We start from the raw sequence: 20,043 nt of genomic DNA, 5'->3' as shown, positions 1-20,043 counted from the left end.
GATCTGCTGTGTCCCCTGCCCCCGGGGGTCTGAGTGGAGGTCTGAGGGTCTGTGTGCACTCCCTCCTGCCTCCCTCAGACCTTGCTCCAAGGGCAGCTCAGGGAAGGAGCGTAGCATCCAATGCCCCCGCCCTGCTCAGGGAGGACAGATGTCCCAGGAATTCACTCCTCAGATGCTTAATAAGCACCTGCCCAGTAGGGCAGATCATGTGACCAGGAGCTGGGAGTTCATCCTGAAGTCTGACTGAATGCCTCCCCCTGCAGTCAGCCAAGGGCTCCAGGAGAGTTGCTGGGCAGGTTCTAGTCCCCTGCTGCCCTCAGCCCTCCGGAAGGCTCCTGTGCCCCAGAGGCTGCCCCCAGGAACAGTGGCTTCCATGCATGCAGATGCAGAAAGATGCTGAAAGTCATCCTCTGCTCCAGAACCCGACCCAGCATCCTCTCCTCTCCAGCTGAGGCTGACCTCGGGGCCCAGATATTTCACCTGGACAGAGGGCCCAAGGGGGTGTGGAAGCCAGAGGGTATCCTGGCTGCATCTCCGGAGGCTGCAGCTCAGAGGGAGAGGAGAGGAAGGAGCCAAACCCACAGCAAGAGGGACATGGGTCAGATTCCGACCACCAGGACTGCATGGGCTGAGTCCACCAGGCAGTGACTGGTAGATGTCCCGGGATGGCCCAGGTATGTAGCATGGGGGGACGGTGACCAGAAGTCCTGCAGATCAGTAGGACTAGAACAAGCCAGGCAGGAACAGAAGAAACCTAGATGTGTAGGGTCCTGAGCGTGCCCTTCTAAGGACCCACATGCTGAGACCTCCTACTGCAGGCTTTGCCCAGACCCCTGTGAACAGAGGGGGCAGGGCCCCCACCCCACTGTCTCCCAGGCCCATGGCCTCCCCAGACCAAGTTGGCTCTGCTTGGCCTTGCCATTGGCCCCTCCGGGACAGAGTAAAGGCCAGCTTGGGCCCTGTTCCATTCAGCCTAGGGAGATGAGGGGGGCAGGGGTGAGAGCATTTTGGGGTCCCTGATGAGAGCAGACGAGGGGAAAATGAGCTGCCAGTGTCTGTCCTGGCCTCGCTGCAGTAATTTCTGCCTCCTGAGGTGCCCCTGGGTCACAGCGAGCTGGACATCTCAGCATCGTGGGGGCCCCCACTGCCAGATCCTCCCGAGGGCCTGCCTGTGTGTGCCAGGCACCACTCGGGCTGGGGACACTGCTCTGAGTGAGAGCCACAGTCCACCCGTGGCTGACAGTCCTGACAGTCGTTTCTGGAGGTAGTGAGTTCCCCGTCACTAGGTGCTGAGCAGAAGGCCTTGGTGAAGACGCTGTCGGTTGGGAGTTGGGAATTTTCTGGCCATGCCCTGTCCCATGCTCAGGGACAAGAATGTGCCCCATGGAGGCCCGGAGAGACAACAGTGTAAAGAGATCTTGGAGCTGGCACCTGGGGCTTGGGGGAATTTGGTTTGCAGAGGGTGAGGATGGCTGCACCCAGTAACCACATGTATGTGCACACACGTGTGTGTGTGAGTAGTTGCATGAGGGGCTGGCGTGGATCGTGGGGAAGAGGTGAGCCGACAGTGTGCGGACAGTGTGCGAAGGGGCACATCCTGGCACGCGCAGCACGCGCTGCACAGAAGCCAGGCTGCACCGTGAACGTGGCCTTGCAGGGAAAGGGGGGCTGCCTGCCACCTCCTAGGTGGTGCCCAGCCAGGTGCGGAGGGGCCTCCGGCCTTTCAACTGGGAACTGCCCAGTCTCCTCAGCAACGAGCCCTTTGGGGGTGTATGGGGTTGTGTCTCCGTCCCACCGGTACCCAGGCTCTGGAATAGCAGGTGATAGGTACCGTTTCCCCTCAGTTCCCAAGAATTGGGTCTGGGCTGAGCCTGGAGTGGGTCCTTGAAATCAGACAGGCCCAAGACCCTACAATGTCTGTTTCCTCTGTGCCGCCTGGCCTGCTCTAGCCCCACTCGTCGGCCCAAGACTGTCCTAAGCTTCCCCCACCCCCGCCTGAGCTCTGGGCCCCGATCCCCGCCCCCCGCAGGTGAGGGTCTGTGCCGGGGAGCTTTAGATCAAGGAGGCCCTGGGGGTGAGGCTGCGCTCCCGGGAGGTCAGCTCAGTGCAAGAGGTCTCCTGCGGGAGGCGCGCTTGGGCCAGACCTTGGCCACTTGGCGAAGGCGTCCCGGAAGGTGGGAGCAGGGGAGCCTGTGCGCATGGGTGCTCATGGCAAGCAAGGAGGGTTGGGGCCAGGTGGGGCAGGGGGGCGGGGGGGGTGCTGGAGGAATGTCACACCTGGGCTTTGGGTCATCCCGGGCCCCAGCTACTGGGCACCTGCAAGAAGCAAGGATTGGGCCCCGCCATTCTGCAGAGCCAGCCTGCTGGCGGCGGCGGCCCTGCCGCAGGAGCTGCGGTTGCCTGGCACCTCTGTGGTTGCCATGGCAACGACGGAGGTGCTAACTTGCTAATGAGTCCCCCTCGGCTACAAATAACAATACTACAGCGGGTAATAGGGCCAAGCTGGAGAGTTCCTTGGGGGAGTGGGGCTGAGACCAGGTACTGGGCAGGGGAGCATGGCGGCCCACCCTTCCAGCACCCCGCCCCCCCGCGCCCCTGTCCTGCAGCCCTGCAGCCCAGCTGAGCTCTTCCCCACCCTCATCCTGAGTCTGCCTCCCTGCCTGTCTTGCAGATGGAGTGGGCGCCCCTCCACACCCCAGCTCCTCTCACGGCCGGTTAAGGACCTGAGGGCAGTGTTTGTGCCCAGCGGCTGCAGGGAGGGCAAAGGACCTCTCCCCCAGCCCCTTCCCTTGTCCCTGCCCTGAAGTGCTGTTTGGCTTCTGTTGCTTTAGGTGGGAAAATCTGCCCTCACCTGATAGGGACCATGAGCGCCCCTCTGCCCCCCACTGCATCTGTCTCAGGGACTGGGCCTCTGAGCTGGGCTCCTGGCCACACATCCAGGGCAGGAGGCTTGTGGGAGGGGGCCGGTAGCTGCGGCCTGTCTGCCACAGTCTTGACAAGGTGCAGCTTAGAACTTGGAAGCTTCTCAAACACCTCATACAGGAGTCGAATTGGGGACCCCTCACCACACAGGCTGGGACCCCCCTCAGCAGGTGAGGACCCCCAGGCAGGTGGGGAACCCCCTCCACAGACAGGACCCTCCCAGCAGGTTAAGACCCCCCCCCAGCATGTGGGGTACCCCTTTTGGCAGACGGGCCCTTCTGCTGTTGACCTTGTTTGGTATGGCCCTCAGGAGGGACAGCATCCCCAGCTGCGCCCCAGGCCTCACCCCCACCGTGGAGGAGCCCGGGTACCTGCTCCCGGGAGCAGGGAGTCTGTGAATGGGATCCCAAGGCCCTGCCCACTGGCCAGGGCCATCCTGGGCACTTCTCCGTGGGTCAGCTCCAGTGGCTCAGCCTAAGGCTGCCCATAGCCAGCAGACGCGGTCTACACCCTGCCTGACACCTAGTTCTCTGTGAATTCCGTCATCCCCACCCAGGGAGCTCGCCTCAAGTGTGCCGAGTGCCCTCAGGGGGCCTCACCCCAACACCATCTGCAGCTGCAGGTTGGGGGCTTGCTGAAGGGGTCCCCCCTCTGACATCTGTCCCCCAGCCTCTCCCGTGCCTGAGCTGGGTGGGGGTGTGGTGGAGGGAAGACCCCGATTGAATGGCAGTGGTAGAGGCCTTGGGTCCTGACTGTGATGTGACCTGAGGCTGGTCCCACCTCTTCCCCAAGCCTCCGTCTCCCCATCTTCAAAGTAAACTTATCATCCTCATGCTGTGTGCCTCCCTGTGGGCTGGGAGGCTAGTTGGGCCTAAGAAAGGCCAGTCCTGGCAGGCGGCAGGGCAGGTGGGGCCTGGCAGGTGGGGTGGGGAGGGGGTGGGAGGTGTGTGGCAGAGGCTTAGCACCAAACCCACAAGAGGGGTCTCCATCCCAGGATCTGGGGTCCCCCTGTCCCCATCTACTCCTACTTCCTCCGCCAAGATCCCTTACAGCCAGGACAAGAGTCCCCGCACCCCCAAGAGTCCTACATCTGGGTCACCTACTTTGCCTTTCATCCTGGAGCGCCACCCATCCCACCCCATCCTGGGACCTACCAGCCCCTAGAAGGGTCCCCCCAGACCTCAGGCCTGCACCGTGCCTGGCACACCCTGCCATGCTGCCCCCTCCACTCTGTGAGCGTGTGACGCGCTCCGCAGGGAGACAGACACCGGCCCCAGACCGTTTGTGCAGCCCGCACGTGGCGGGCACTGAAGCTCGGGCTGCAGGACTGGGACAATGGCGGCAACAGAGGACCCCCGCCTCCACGCCCGAGACCCTGCAGCACCCTGGCCGGCGCCTGCCCCAGGACCCCAGCAACGTGGGGAGGCAGCCCCACCCCCCTTCCTCCGGGTCCAGATGGTCGGCAGGGAGGGATTGTGCTGGGTGGGGCTGGAGAGGGCCATGTGCTGGGGCAGGGAGCAGGTTCTGGACCTTGCCTCGCCCAGAGTTCTGGAGAATAAGACGTGCAGGCCAGAGAGGGGGAACATCTGCATCCCAGCAATGGGATGACAGAAGCCTTGGGGGCCGAATGAAGGGTTCCGGATCCGAATGAGTGTCCATGAACCCAAGGGCCCAGGGGAGTGGTCCTCAGGCCTGTCCTGCCTGTCCAGCCCAGTGCTTCCCTCTGTGGTTCCCCCAGTTGTCTGGCTTGTCCCACTGAGAGGATGTCGCCGTGGCCTGCACAGTGCAGTGCTGGATGGGACCATTCGTGACCGCTCTCCCAGTCCAGTGGTCCACCTCACTCACCTTAGATGTCTGGGGACTTGGCTTTCATAGAGCCAGAGGGGCTGCCGATTTGCCCCAAGGGAGGAAGGGCCCCCGTGGGTGCCTGCCAGGCTCAACCATTCCGGTGCCCTTGGGTCCCACCATGGGCCCTTTGGAGGTTGGCCCTGCCTGGGAAGCTGGCCCGGTGCCCCCCTGGGGGCCTGCAGCCCTGCTGACCCTCTGCCTCTCCCTGCAGGTCTGGCACCATGCCCAGTCCCTCCGAACTCTAGGCCACATCCCTGGCCTGCAGAGCAGCCCCTGTTCACTTCGGGGCTCACCCCCTCCCCACTACCCACTGCCCCACCATGGCCGGGGACCGGCTCCCTCGGAAGGTGATGGATGCCAGGAAGCTGGCCAGCCTGCTGCGGGGTGGACCTGGGGGACCGCTGGTCATCGACAGCCGCTCTTTCGTGGAGTACAGCAGTGGGCACGTGCTCAGCTCCGTCAACATCTGCTGCTCCAAGCTGGTGAAGCGGCGGCTGCAGCAGGGCAAGGTGACCATCGCCGAGCTCATCCAGCCAGCCGTGCGCGGCCAGGTACCTGGCCCCTGCCACCCACGCCCTGTCCCCCATCCCCACCCAGGCACCCATCACTTCCAGGGGCAAGGGCAGAGCTCCCCAGCCAGGTACACAGGGGCCCTCTGCTTGGGCGCCCCCCCCACCCTCAAACCCAAACTGAGCTCCTAGGGTCAGAATGTTCTGAGCCGTTCCATACCTTGGGCCTTGTAGGCAGCTCCCACCCCCCCTCCCTGAGCTTCCTCTTAGGGTGCACAAATGTGCCTCCCCCGGAGGCCCTCTGCTGACCCTATCTCCCCAGATACAATTCATCACCCCTCCCGCCCAGAGCCTGCTGACCCTGTCTGGGTCCTCACTCAGCCCCCGAGGAGAGGTCTCCCCACGTAAGACTGGGCGGTGTCCCTGGGGCCCAGCCCAGGGCTCAGAGAGGGGCCCAGGGGTGGGGTGGGGGCACAGAGGGGCAGTGGACCAGGATGGCAGCTGGTCAGGCGCACACCGAGTGCTGTGAGAACCCAGAGGAAGACAGGAAGGGGGGCCAAGAGGCTTATGCTGAGCCGTCATGTGCCCAGCCTCCCAGTTCTCTCCCCTAGAGTTCTGAGTGACCCAGAATTCTTTCTGTGCCCCTCCCCCCCAAACGTCCCAGGTCACCTGCAGTGGACAATCCTGTCTCTGTTAGCCAGGAGCATCAAGTGCAGCACTGGGAAGGACCACTGGCCCTGTGGCCTGGGAAGGTGGGGGCACCTCAGCGGGGGGAGTGACATGGCCAGCAGCCCGGAGCTGGGAGGGGTCTCGGTCACAGGCCCTGTGCCAGCAGCACTGGTTGTGAGAGGACCCAGGTGGCACAGCCCCCGCCAAGGCCAGAACCAGCTCCCTGCAGCCTCAGTGAGGGGAACCCGGTGATTAATCACCCCCAGCGCGGACTCCCTGCCAGAGCGCAATCCCATTGGCTGCTGGTGACATCATCCAGCCTAGGGTTGGCGGCTCAGCGGGCTGAGGGGCTGAGTGTGCTTGGGGGGCAGGGCATTAGCCACTGGGAGCAAAAGCTGCTCAGCATCTGGTCCCAAGCCTGGGCATTCAGGATGGGAGGAGGGCAGTGGAACCCCAGCTTCTGGCTGCCTCCTGAATTAAGGAGGGCTCTTGCAGCAGCCCCCACTTTTCCCATCACTGGCTGGGGAATTGCCCAGACGCAAAGGCACCCCACCCTCAGAAGCCCCAAAATGTGCCTCCCAGTGGCCCAGGGGACAGGTTTCCCTTTGCCTCGGCCACCCTGACGGCACATCCCTGAGACCGTGGCCACCCGTGTGTGCACCCAAGGACCCTGTTACATTCACCTGCGTCTCCTCCACGGGGGCCCGGCCCCTGGTGCGTGCCCATCACATCTGTTCCCTTAGCACAGGTCTGGGCGTGAGGCCGTGGCGTTAGGAGGAGCGTGCCCCTGTTTCTGCCCGCTCTGAGGGCTTGCCTGTGGGGCTGTGGCATCCAAACCCGTCCAGGTGTGGGCTCTGAGGCGGGTGGGCGGGTGAGAGCCCGCCCCTCCCCTCCATGCAGCCAGGGGGCCGTAGCCCCTCCCTGCCGCAGCCTGACCAGTAGTAGTGGGTGGCAGCAGGGGATGGGGGATCTGGCAGGTGCCCAGCGGTACCCTGACCTCTGCCCTCATGGCCTCCAGGTGGAGGCCACAGAGCCACAGGACGTGGTGGTCTATGACCAGAGCACACGGGACGCCAGCGTGCTGGCTGCGGACAGCTTCCTCTCCATCCTGCTCAGCAAGCTGGACGGCTGCTTCGACAGCGTGGCCATCCTCACGGGTGAGCTCCAGATAGACCCGGGCCAGGGGGCTCTGGGGCGCCCTCTCCTCCCTTCCTCTCTCTCCTCACTGTGAGCTTAGCTATGGGGGGGTGGGGGCATCTGGGGAGTCAGCTTCTGGGTCCAACTCTGCTCTCTTCTCTGAGCCCAGAGACCAGCAGCTACTGGGGTGGTGTTGGGGGGTGGGGTGCTCTCTCAGTAACTGGAGTTCCCCAAGGCTCCATTGTTCCCTCCCCCGGGCCCCCACACTCCAGAACCCCCTCCACCATGGGCCTACCCCACCACTAGCAGGTGAAGCAGTAGGCAGGAGGAAACCCCTAAATGCATTCGTGGCAGGGGAGGAGGGAAGGGATCTAGGCAAAGATGTGTCTCTGCCCCTCTAGCTGTCTGAGAGAGGAGACATAGCCCCCATCCTCTGCAAACTCCAATCCGAGCAGAACTGGTCGGACAGGGAGTCCCTCTGAATGCTGCAGTCAGCACAGGATGCCCGACCCCTGCCTGGGGGCCAGCAGAGATCCCTGTAGGGCTTCCTGTTCCCCAAAAGCAGCCCAGGCAGCCTGGAGGCTGGGAAGCCCCCCATACACACACCTGCACACACGCACGCACACACACACAGGCCCCACCCTGGTTCTTGATGATTCCTTCCTCCTGTTGGCAGGGGGCTGAGGCACTTCTGTAGAACCCACCTCCCAGAGGTGGCCCAGGTCCCAGGGCTGGGTTGAGCTGGCCTGTCCCAGGGCTGTACACCCTCCCTGCCCAGGTCTGAGGCCTCTGTGGGTGCTCCTGCCAGGGGCCATGGCAGGTGGGCGGAGGATGGAGAGGGCTGAAGAGGGTGTCAGCCCCCCCACCCCACCGCCGATAGGACACTTCTGTACACTCACCATGTCTGCCCTGAGCAGCCCCTTATGTGCAGACACCCCATGCGGTGGTCCGTGGGCACCGGGCTCCCACCATTGGGAGGATGGACCTTCCCCACGGCCCCTGGGATGCCTCCTGGTGGGTCCACATCGTGTGCAGGTGTGCGTGCTGCCATCTACACGCGTGCCTGGGTCTACGCGGTCAGAGGGCGTCTGTACATCTATGCACAGCTCTGGGAAGCTGGTGATCCGGGCTTGCTTGTGTGGTGGGATGTGGGGTTTGTGTGCATGGGTGTGAACTCTGAGAACACGAGGCCACAGAAGTGCAGACTCTCTGATTCAACCACTGCCCCCTGGGCTCAATTTGGGGGCTGAGCGGATAGGGAGAAGAGAGAGAGAGGACAGAGGCTCTGGGCTTCTTAACGGGTGTCCTGGGCAGAACAGGAGCCCAGCTGGGAACCCCAGTATGCGTGTGTTCACGCATGCACATGTCAGTGTGTGGTGTGTGTGTGCGTGCGCATGGTCTCTACTCAGGAGTGGGGGCCACCAGGCCTTCTGAGAGTCTGAGAAACAGGTCCCAGAGCAGCACCCTTCCTTACCCCAAGGCTGCCAGGAAAGCCCAGGACCTCTAATGTGTGTCTCCTCTGGAGGCTGGGGCTCCTCACCCAGCATGCAGTGGGGCAGGCCTAGGCTCGGATGTGCCAGGAGGGCTCACCTGGGACCTGGCCGTGCCCCACTTGGTTCGCTAAACTCTTGGGGCTGCCACGTGCCCTTTCTCCCCTGCCTGCCCCTCCCTGAAAGGTTAGAGTATTTGCCCCCGTTTCCCTGAGGGCCAAGCCAGGCAGAAGTCATGACCCACCACGGTATGAGAAGAGCTCGTACGTAGTAGCACCAAATCAGGACCCAGACTCGCGGCTGCCTGGGAGCCTGGCCCACAGCACCCACCCTGAGGCGAGCACGGCCCCTGAACCAGTGAGCATGGGAAGGCGAGGCTGAGTGGGACAGAGGGATGCTGCCCCGCCAGAAAGGGGAAGTGACTTTCCAGGATCCCTAGCACAGGGGGAGGGGGCCCAGCGGGGGCCAGAAAGGGAGGACCCCACCCCTCGGTGGGTGGGGCTGAGGAGCGCCAGGATGATGTCGCGGCTGGAGGACAGGGAGATCTCTCTCGGTGACAGGGGAGGCTCGCGGAAGCAGGAGAGGGCAGAGTGGGGCAGGCGCGCTGGGGTCCGGAACCGGCTGCCGTGACCGCTGCTCCCCCCCCCGCCCCCCCCCCCAGCTGCTTGGCGGTGACGTCCAGTGGGGCGGGGACGGAAGGGGAGCCTGGCCCTTTAAGCGGCGGGCGGCCCTAGCCCGGGTGCGCGTTGCTGCGGAATGCGGGCTGGTGATGTCGCGGCGCCGGGTCGGTGCGCCCCCGCGGCCAGACCCCGCACGCGCCGCCCTCGGACCCTGGCCAGAGACCGCGGCGGGAGCGGCCCCTACGCGGAGGGTGCGCGGAGGGTACGCGGAGGGAGGGTGGGCAGGTGCGGACCCTGCCCAGGGCGCGGGGACCGCGGCGGCGCAGGGGGGTTGCGGGGCGCGCCGCGCGCATGTGGGCCGGAGAGCGCCTGGCGGGAGCTGCGGGCGGGGGCAGTGGCCGGGCCCGGTGCCCGTGGAGTCGGTGGAGTCGGTGCGTCCTGGGCATGAGCTTTTGTGCGAATCCGGGATTCCATTGTGCGGCGCAGCGAGCTGGGAAACCGTGAGGCAGGGTGAGGTTGGTATCCCGCCTGAAGGAAGGTGCCCTTGGGGATGCCTGGGGGATGGGGGCGCCTCCCCCTGCGAAGAGTGCCAGTACCTGCAGAGGGTCCAGGCCTGCTGCCACTGATTCAACCTAGGGTGGCCCTCTCCTGTAACCCAGAGCCTGGGGGGGGGGGGGTCCTGAAATCGCTGGAGGGGCGGGGCCTCAGGCTCTGCTGCACTTGGCATCCATAGGGGGCTTGTGGGGGTCACCACAAGCTGCTTGGCTCTGCGGGGAGTGGGGGGGCAGCCCTGTGGGGCTTTACCTGAGGGATTGCAGTCAAAACTGGCAGGACCACTCCTGTCCAGAGACCCCCCCTTTGTGGGGGAAGTTCCTGGTGGAATACAGCCCCCCACCCCTCAGCTTAGGCGACGCCCCCAGAGAGCATGGGAGGTATATGGTAGAGATGAGTCTTTGCAGAGATCCTGCAGATCTTACGTCTCCTGGGGTGGGGGGTGTTGTCCTCCATCAGGAACATCCAGGGGACCCCTGGCTCTGGCCAGTAAACAGGAGCCCAGCCCCAGCACCCAGGTCGCTTTCATCTGTGAGCTGTGTTGTCAGCGATGCTGATAGTCAGCCACTTCTCCCTGTCCAGCCGCAGGTTGCCAGGGTAGGGACAGCTTCTCCTCCAAGGCTGGTGCCTCCACTCCCTGAGCCTGGAGGTCACCCATCACCATGCCCCCCGCCAAAGGCAAGCTGTCATTGGGGGCACAAGGAATGCACATGGCAGGCACTCTGGTTGGGGGTTTGTACAAACTGGCCATTGAGCTGGGCCAGGGGTGAAGGCTGAGGGTACCAGGCATCTGTGTCCTGGGAAATCAGCCAGGTCTCTGGCCCCAGCTGTTTCTGCAGACCGGGAAAGAGCACTGGGGGTCTCGTGGCCTGGGACCCCGCCTCACTCCCCTGCCTCCTCCGGTGCGCTAGGGTAGGCCTCCATCTAGTTGAACCCTGTAATAGATCAGTCCACTGAGGGCAGGGAATGTCCATAGGCCTCGTGCCCCCGAAAGTGTGGTTAGGCCCAGGGTGGCCACCAGGGAGTGTCACCTCACCCTAGCAGGGACTGGCTGTCACCCAGCCGCCTGGCTGTGGGCAGGTTAGTGCTCAGTGTGTCTTCACGGCCCCTGTCTCCTTTGAGACCACGCTGTGCTGTGTGGCAGGCAGGATGCTGAAACAGGCCAGGGGTGTAATGAGCTCTGCCCGTGGTCACTCACTGAGTCAGAGATGTGCTAGGGATTCCCACTTGGGTCTTTGAGGCCAGCGGAGGGGCTCCTTCCACCGACCTGTGGCCCAGGACTTGGGTGTACAGGGAAAGCAGTGGGCACACACCACCACGTGTAGAACGTGTGCCCGCTGCATGCCCTGCTTGCTCACCGTCCCCGGCGTTCCCAGATCTTAGCCCATCCCCTGGTGCTGTCCTCTGGGCAGAAGGGAGCCCTAACTAGAGCACAGGTGCCCCTGCAGGGCTGTGCCAATTCCAGTAGGTGATGTCATGCCCAGGGACAGGAGGGCCCCTCAGAAGCCCTTGCCTCCTGGTCCTGGCACCCACGCTTGGCCAGGGGCTCCCAGCCAACTAGAGTCAGGGAGGGATTGCATCAGCCCAGGGGGAGAAGCAGGAAGGCCCAGGCTGGCCCCTGGCCACCGGCACAGAAGATCCACACCCTCAACAGGAGCCTTCCGTGGCGTCGGAACCCACCCCTGCCTGGGTCCTGCACGTGCAAGGCCGGCCCGCAGCCTCGACCCCACATTTATGGGCATCACAGCGGCGTCCTCAGCAGGACCAGCTCCTAATTAGCCTGGGGAGGAATGTGGGTGTAGGGGCAGGCCGTATATGAGCACAGCACGCGCCTCGACTTGGTGAGAGCAGCCCTCCGGCACCCAGCGCTGACTGCAGGTGCTCAGGCCAGAGGCTCACCCCCTGGCATCACGCTGGGCTGGGGGTCCAGGCTGGGGCCAGAGATGTAGGGGTGGTCAGGTGCCCTGGACTCTTTCTTGTGCCCCAGCCAGCCCACCGCCTGACTCACGTCTCCTCTGCTCCTCCTCCTGCAGGGGGCTTTGCCACCTTCTCCTCCTGCTTCCCTGGCCTCTGTGAGGGTAAGCCTGCTGCCCTGCTGCCCATGAGCCTCTCCCAGCCCTGCCTGCCTGTGCCCAGTGTGGGCCTGACCCGCATCCTGCCTCACCTCTACCTGGGCTCTCAGAAAGATGTCCTGAACAAGGTGTGTGCACAGCTGGGGCTTTGGCCGTTGGCAGGGGGAGGGGGGCGGAGGCAGGAGCTCAGATGCAGCTCCTGGGCTGGTTTGGGGGGGGGGGGAGAAGGGAGCTGAAAGCCAACGAGGGGATGGATAAACGTGTGGGAGAAGCCTGGGTTGGGGGCACGAGGACGTGAGGGGACAGGGGCAGGACCGGAGCAGGGCTGGGTGGAGAAGCAGCTCCCAGCCCCTTAGGCGGCGGAGCCCACATGCCACACTGCTGATGTCACTGGGCCCCTGGCCAGCACTGAAAGAATCCCGTGTTTTAAAATTGTGATGAGGGAAGAGGGTAAAGCCACCGCCCAGGCAGCCATAACATTCCTGGGAGCCTACCTCAGGCTGTGGGTGGTGCTTGCCCGATACCAGCATCCCCCCTCCCCCCCTCCCCCCCCCAGAGGCTCTGAGCTCCAGGGTGGAAGTGGGAGGGGCTTCCACCTCCAGGGCACCCCTGTGCAGCCTGTCCTCCCGTCCCTCCAGGACCTGATGACCCAGAACGGAATAAGCTATGTCCTCAACGCCAGCAACTCTTGCCCCAAGCCGGACTTCATCTGTGAGAGCCGCTTCATGCGCATTCCCATCAACGACAACTACTGCGAGAAGCTGCTGCCCTGGCTGGACAAGTCCATCGAGTTCATCGGTGAGGGGCGGGGCAGGGGTGGGGGTCTCCTGTAGGAGGGCGGGCAGGACGCTGGGGAGAAGCACTGTGACCCCGGTGCTTGGGCCTGAGATGGGACTGGGATCGTTGGCGGTAGGGCCGGTGAGGTCCCCTGCCTGGGTTAGGGAAGCGCCGGCACTCTGAGCCCTCACCAGCCCCGGTGGCCCTGCCTCCAGATAAAGCTAAGCTGTCCAGCTGCCAAGTCATCGTCCATTGTCTGGCTGGCATCTCCCGCTCTGCCACCATCGCCATCGCTTACATCATGAAGACCATGGGCATGTCCTCCGATGACGCCTACAGGTAGCCTCTCCTTTCTTCCTGGGCCCTGAAGTTTAAGGCTGGAACCGGCCCTTCCCCGCCCCCTCTCCACCCACGAGCAGCGGAAGGGCCCTGGCCAGGGAGGGAGACGCCTGAGCCGGGCTCCAGCACCCCGGGGTGGGTCTGCACATCAGCTGTGTGCCCAAGCATGGGCAGGGGGGAGCAGGGGGAGCAGGAGGAGCAGGGGGAGCCGGGCAGGCAGCCCCGCCTGGCAGGAAGCCCCGTCTCGAAGCAGCCCCCCGCCCCCAGGTTCGTGAAGGACCGGCGCCCATCCATTTCGCCCAACTTCAACTTCCTGGGCCAGCTGCTGGAGTATGAGCGCAGCCTGAAGCTGCTGGCTGCCCTGCAGGGTGACGGGGCGCCCCACCCGGGGACGCCCGAGCCCCTCCCGGGCCCTGCCGCCCCACTGCCGCCGCTGCCACCACCTACCTCAGAGAGCGCTGCCACCGGGAGCGCGGCGGCCAGTGCAGCCAGGGAGGGCGCACCCGCCGCCAGCGGGGAGCTGCCCGCGCCTTCCGCGGCCCCCGCCACCAGCGCGCTGCAGCAGGGCCTGCGTGGCCTGCACCTCTCCTCCGACCGCCTCCAGGACACCAACCGCCTGAAGCGCTCCTTCTCACTGGACATCAAGTCGGCCTACGCCCCCAGCCGGCGGCCCGACGACCCGGGGCCCCCCGACCCTGGGGAGGCCCCCAAGCTCTGCAAACTGGACAGCCCGTCCGGGGGCGCGCTGGGCCTGCCCTCGCCGGGCCCCGACAGCCCGGACGCGGCGCCGGAGACGCGCCCGCGCCTCCGCCGGCGGCCCCGGCCTCCCGCCGGCTCCCCGGCCCGCTCCCCGGCGCACGGCCTCGGCCTGAACTTCGGCGATGCCTCCCGGCAGACTCCGCGGCTCGGCCTTTCGGCCCTGTCGGCACCTGGGCTGCCTGGCCCCGGCCAGCCGGTCGGCCCCGGGAGCTGGGCGCCGCCGCTCGACTCTCCGGGCACGCCGTCGCCCGACGGGCCCTGGTGCTTCAGCCCGGAGGGCGCGCAGGGCGCGGGCGGCGCGCGGTTTGCACCCTTCGGCCGGGCAGGCGCGCAGGGCGCAGGGGGCGGCGACCTGCGGCGGCGGGAGGCGGCCAGGGCCGAGGCCCGGGACGCGCGGACCGGCTGGCCGGACGAAACGGCGGCCCCGGAGACACAGTTCAAGCGCCGAAGCTGCCAGATGGAGTTCGAGGAGGGCATGGTGGAGGGGCGCGCGCGCGGCGAGGAGCTGGCTGCCCTGGGAAAGCAGGCCAGCTTCTCGGGCAGCGTGGAGGTCATCGAGGTGTCCTGACGGCGGCCGGGGACCCAGGGCCTGGCGCTCCGCTGCCCTCGGCTCCCTGGTCTGGGCCGCCAGCAGCCGGGCCCACTATAAATATATATTATATATAATGCAAAGAAAGGTAAATGGTTTTACTGCGATTTTTATCGAGAAGTAAATATTTCGATTTTTTATTTATTTAAGCTGTTCATTCTGGCAATGATTTGGCAACAGTGCGGGCGGTCCTCGGAGCTCTATTTTTACTGTCTGGTATTTAAACTGAAACACTCGTTTCTAAGCAATATGAGGCCACCTTCAGTCCCAAGCTGGGGTGCCAGGCCTGGGGTCCCCTCCCCCCCCCCCCCCCCCAGGAAACACTGCTGACCGTTGCAAAGAGGCTGCCGAGCTTTCGTGCACTTTTTACATAAGAAAAAGGGGAAAAAAGGAGAAAAAAAACTTTGCCACAAACTGAGCCGCAGAACCTCCCTGTCCCTCCCTGCCCCCTCTTCTGCACTCCTCCTCCTCTGCTCTTTTCTCGGGCTCTGCACCAAAGTCTAGGTGGGGGAAGTGTCCCAGGAGCTGGGGTGTGACTGAGGCAGCTCTGCCAGCCGGCACCCCCACTACCTGCCCCCCTGCTGCCCCCCCAACCCCTCCCCGTTGCCTGGTCGGTGTTGACTGGCATTGGGCCTAGAGAGGCTAGGGTTTTTGGACAGGCTGGGGATAGAACAGGATAGGGGCTTGGTGAACGGCGCTCTTGAGTGTCAGATGATGTGGGTCCCCAGGGCAGGGATAGAGGTGGGATGCCCCCCACTCCCGCCTGAGCCCATGTCCAGTTTCACGGGTTCAGCAAGGCTGTTCCATGGATGCTGCCCCCCTCAACTCCACTTTGCGGGTGCTGCCTAGCACCACCTGCCTGGTGGGGGGGGGGACAACAGGAGAGGAGCTCAGCCCCTGGGGGTATCAGACGGGAGGAGCTGGGCTAGCCAGTTTTGGCTCCACTGGCCAGAGGGCAGATGGATTTAGAGTCTTGTTCTGGGCTCTTCCCCGAGCCAGCCCCCAGGCCCCAGGCCAGACTTGGAATTCAGGTATGTTCCTGCAGGTGGAGGGCCTCCATGAGGAGTTGGCTGCCTTGCATTGGGAGGGGGTAGTTAAGCACTTGTCAGACCCTTACGCTTCCAGGGGATGGGGGTCCTTAGCCTCGGGAGAGCCGTCTCCAGACAGATAAAGTCCCCTGATGTGGGCAGATGCAGGTGTCCGCCATGCCTGCCCCCAGCCCCACGGGGTCCTTGGAGAAGAGCACTCCCACACTGCCCTTTCCTGGGGAGCTCTCGCTTCTGCAGCCTCCCTGGGATCTTCACGGTGATATGCCAGGTGGCTTTTGGGCCCAGGTGGGCCAGCCTGGCAGTAAAGGCAGGGAAAAAGCCCCAGCTGCCCCCCGCCCCACACCTTCTTGGGTCATTGGGACCCATGGCTTTTGGAGGCAGGAGTAGATGTCCCCCAACCTTCAGATGTCCTAGAGTCTAGTGTGTGGGGGGGTTGCTGGCCGCCTTGGGAAGAGGCCAGGGGCTTGGCAGGAGGGCGGCTGGGCGGGGCCGAGTCCTCGGGGCAGCTGCCCCTCTGGTTGTTTCTTCCGTTTGTTCTGTTGACCTGCCGCCCTGTGCACCTGTCATCCCTCCTTTAAGCAAAAGTCCTCTTCCTGTTCCCTCTGTCCCCACCCCGTTCCCCAAGAAAATAAGCTATCATCGTTGTTTGCAATCTATGGATTAGAGGTTTAAGTATTTATTATTGGTTAATTATTATTATGATTGATTATGTAAACTTGCCTTCTGTCTGTCTATCGCGTTGGGTTTCTGAGATGACCCTGGGTGTGGAGGATGCACTGGTCCCCACCTCCGCGCCCCACCCCTGTGCTGTCCAGGAGACAGTGGTCTGGGGCCACTGGTTGGGCCCCGAACTCTGGAGGCAGGTCCCGCAGCCCCTGGTCCTTTCCTCTCTCTGCCCTCTGCCCTTTCTCTAGGGCCGCCAGCGTCTCTTGTGACTTCGGTCTTAGAGTGTGGGGGGCTCTTGCTCTTGAGGCACTGGTCACCCCAAAGTGACCAGCTGCAATGTGGGGGGAGGTCCTGTCCCTGCCACCCCCTCTCCTGTCCCTGGGGGACCGGGCCCTGGCACAAGCCCCTCCCTGGTCAATTCCACACACTGCCTGAGGTGGGGCCGGGGCGGGCCCCAGCCCTCTCCAAGTCTATCAGCCCTCCTCCCCTTCCCCCCCCCCCCCCCCCCGTCCTGGCATTGGGGGTGGCCCCAGAATGGACCCCGCCCCCTCCTAATATTTGCTGGAAAGTCCAGCGGAGGGGAGGTGGCAGGTCCCCCGCATGGCTCCCAGTCTCTCTGGACTGGGCGTCCTGCTCCTGCCTCAGAACCCCTCCCCCAGCGCGGCCACACTCTGGTCCCTGTCCTGTCCCCTTCTTTTGTATTTGGAGACAATGTGTTGTAATAAATCCCGAGATGGACGTTTTCTCCATGTCTCTGGCTGTCTCTTTCTTCGGGCTGGTGGGAGGCTGGAATGGAGAGTGTGGGGCAGCGGCCCTGGAGGCTTCCTGAGGCCAGGAGGCTGGGGCATTGGGCCCACAAGACCAACTTCCCCAGGACTCAGCCCTTGGGACCCCGAGGGCAGGTTGGGCAGGGCGGGGGACTGTGCTGGGGGAGGGCCCGGCGTGAGGAAGGCCCCACTGCATCCTAGAATGTAGAACACCCTTGTTTGTTGTTACCTGCTAGTGAAAATTTTAAAAAGTTACCACTATGTCCAATAAAAATGCCCTTTTGCCCCTCACCCACTTCCCCGGGCATAAGCACGGGAACACTTGGCTGCATCTCGGCAGGGCTCCGTGTGCATGTGTGGGCACAAGCCCGAGCACACCACACCATTGCCTTCCCTTTCACCGGAAACGGGGGTCTGGCTACAGAATGTCTGCAACTAGCTTTTTAATTATTTAAATGATCCGTTGAAAGAATCCATGCATGTGCTACAAGGACCAAAGGCACACGAGGGTATCTGGTGGAAGGTACTGGGGTGACCCACCCACTTTTGTCCCCAGCCCCGGGGTTCCTCTCCCTGGAGTCAGCCAGCCCGACTGCGGCTGCGCATCTGCACCGACTGCCGCGAGCGTGCAGCCCCCCGATGGCAGGGTTGCGCTTAGTCCGCCCAGTGTGGTGACCGCGGCTCGCAGCGTTCAGCCAATGCTCTCCTGGGACAGATCTTCAGACGTGACTCCTCTGGGTCACTCCAACGCCTCCCTGGCCGTTACTATAACGACGGCTCCTGTGTACTGAGCTCACTGCGTGCTGAGCTCACCGTGTGCCTGCACGACTCCACACATCCGGGCATTTCCTGGGAACGGGTCTCCCAGGCTCCAGGGGGGCTGCCGGGCAGATCTGTGCCCTCAGCCCCACAGCCCTCTGGCTAATGCGGTGCAAGGCCTCCAAGGGGGTCTGAGCCTTCTTGGAGCTTTGGCCTGCTTCTTCCTAGGGACACTTCCCTAGTTCCAAGTGGCAGAGAGCCCAAACCAGGGACGCAGGCCAGATCTGCGTGTGTGTATATGTGCGCACGCGTGCACATGAGCGCCCACACACGTGTGCAGGATGTGCGTGTTGCAGGAGGCTGGGAGAGAAGAGGAAGCAGGAGACAGGGAAAGGGCTCAGCTGGCCCCTCTCAGGGACTGCGGGAGGAGGAGGGTCCTTGAATCCAGCATCCCTAGGAGCCCTCAAGAGGCCGGAAACTAGAAGCATGGGGCTGTCGCTAAAGCAAGGCTATTTTTAGCTTAAGAACATCTATTTATAACCCTGGCAGCCCCTTGGGGTCCATAAAACCCAGGACTGGAAGAAAGCTGATGGCTGTCTCAAGCAGCACAGTGGTGCCTCCCACTCCGAGGCATGTGAGCCCCTGCAGCGTAGGACGCAGGCTGATGGTGCCTCTCCCAGGAAGACCAGCTGGGGCACAGAAGGCCAAAGGACCCGGGGGGCAGTGTAAGAATGCACGTGGGGTGGGGGGAGGCCATCTACTAAGTTGCTCAGGCTCCTGGAGGTCAACTGGCCCGAGGGCTGAAGGAAGCAGGTGGTGAGGCCAGACCTGCACACTGGTGCGCAGACCTCCACCTGCTCTCGGCCACACGGTCTGGTACTGTCCCAAGGTGTCTTCGGTAAACACCGGGCATCCTGCCTGCTTCTGTCTCTCCCTCCCCGCCCCCCCTTGGTCAAGAGCTTTAGGCTCTTGATGGGTCTTGGATGGGTGAGTACATGGTCAATAAAGGGTTGTTCTGTGTGGGTCTCGGCCTGTGGTTAGTGATGCTGGGATGCCCAGGCCCTCCCCTGGGCCCATACTCCTGGTGGTGGGCCGCCAGACGCATTTCCCCACAGGGGCCAACGTCGTGGCTGGACGGGCCCTGGTGGTCCTTCCTATGATGACAGGACACACTTCAGCAAGAACCATCAGGGGGCTCTGAGGAAGCTTTATTACTCACAGGTCCTGGAGGGCATATGCACAGCTGGGGCCGCACAGCAAGGTCGCAGGGAGAGAGGGAGGCAGCGTGGACCTTGGTCTCTAACTTTTTGGGGTTGGAGTGGGGGCTGGGGTTTCTAGAGTGGTCAATTATCAGGTCACCCAGGACCTTCTAGAGCAGAACTGCATGGGTGGGGCAGCCTGGCTCGCCATCTACTTGGGTAGCTGGCAACGTGTTTATTTGAGATGGATGTCTTCGAAGTAACTGTCTCAGCAATCAAAAGATTAATGCCAAGGGCGCCTGGGTGGCTCAGTTGGTTAAGCGACTGCCTTCGGCTCAGGTCATGATCCTGGAGTCCTGGGATCGAGTCCCGCATCGGGCTCCCTGCTCGGCAGGGAGTCTGCTTCTCCCTCTGACCCTCCTCCCTCTCGTGCTCTCTCTCTGTCTCATTCTCTCTCTCAAATAAATAAATAAAATCTTAAAAAAAAAAAAAGATTAATGCCAGGCACTTATATTAACAATCAGAAAAACTAATTGTCAGGCACTTACAATCCAGGGCTGGCTGGGTTAGTGGTTGGGCCGATGGGTGATGAGGGAGTGGACAGGTGAATAACGGTGTATGGATGGGGGGATGAGATGGCTGTATGGGTGGGTAGATAGTTGAGTGTGTAGATGTGTGGATAGATGAGTAAATGGGAGGCTGGCTGCGTGGGTTAGTGGTTGGGTGGGTAGGTGACTGGGTGGACAGGAGGTTGACGGATGGGTTAATGGGAGGAAGGTGAGGAGGAAGGGAAAGAAGGTGGGTAAGTAGTAACATATTATATAGGGCACTTCTGCTGGTCTACCTTATATTACAGCCGTGTGCTTACCTCCATCCTATCACCAGACTGTGTAGGTCACCCAGTCCTGCGTACAGAAGATGACCAGTAAATGTTCAACGTATAAACCTCAGGCTCAGAGCTGGACACCACTGCAGAGACCCAGTTCAGCCTTCTCCAAGGCCCAAGGAGGTGCTGCAAGAGAGACAACAGGCCCAGAATGGAGTCATCTGTGCTAAGCCCCCCACCAGCAAACCAAGACTTAACACCTAACCTAACTGCAGTTTCAGCCTCTCCCAGGATTGGACTCAGTCTGGAATTTCCTGGTCAGCACCAGTGAGGTCATCTGCTGGATAAGATCCCTGCCTTCCCTGAGGGAAGGTGACCTTCCTGAAACAGTCCACTTTCAGCTTCTTTGTCCCCCGCAACCCTTTTGCCTATAAAAACCTTCCATTCTGTACAACTCCCCAGAGCTTCTTTCTACCTGCTAGGTGGGATGCTGC

General features: G+C 63.0%; 2 protein-coding genes across 3 annotated transcripts in view; one reads left to right on the top strand and one right to left on the bottom strand.

Moving 5' to 3' along the window:
• The window catches only part of TSPAN4 (tetraspanin 4), a 559,204-nt gene that overhangs the window by 14,435 nt on the left and 524,726 nt on the right, over positions 1 to 20,043 (bottom strand). The gene's annotated exons all lie outside the window — the stretch shown is intronic.
• On the top strand, positions 4,731 to 16,739 carry DUSP8 (dual specificity phosphatase 8). The gene is made up of 6 exons (XM_021692157.2): positions 4,731 to 5,321; positions 6,967 to 7,105; positions 11,781 to 11,947; positions 12,458 to 12,617; positions 12,812 to 12,935; positions 13,203 to 16,739. The coding sequence occupies exons 1-6, from the start codon at positions 5,091 to 5,093 to the stop codon at positions 14,260 to 14,262; spliced, it is 1,881 nt and encodes a 626-aa protein (XP_021547832.1). The 5' UTR covers positions 4,731 to 5,090; the 3' UTR covers positions 14,263 to 16,739.

Source organism: Neomonachus schauinslandi, chromosome 11 (genome assembly GCF_002201575.2).
Source record: "Neomonachus schauinslandi chromosome 11, ASM220157v2, whole genome shotgun sequence".
Taxonomy (NCBI): Eukaryota; Metazoa; Chordata; class Mammalia; order Carnivora; family Phocidae; genus Neomonachus; species Neomonachus schauinslandi.
The sequence above is the reverse complement of the archived record's forward strand: the minus strand, read 5'-3'. Positions and strand labels throughout refer to the sequence as shown.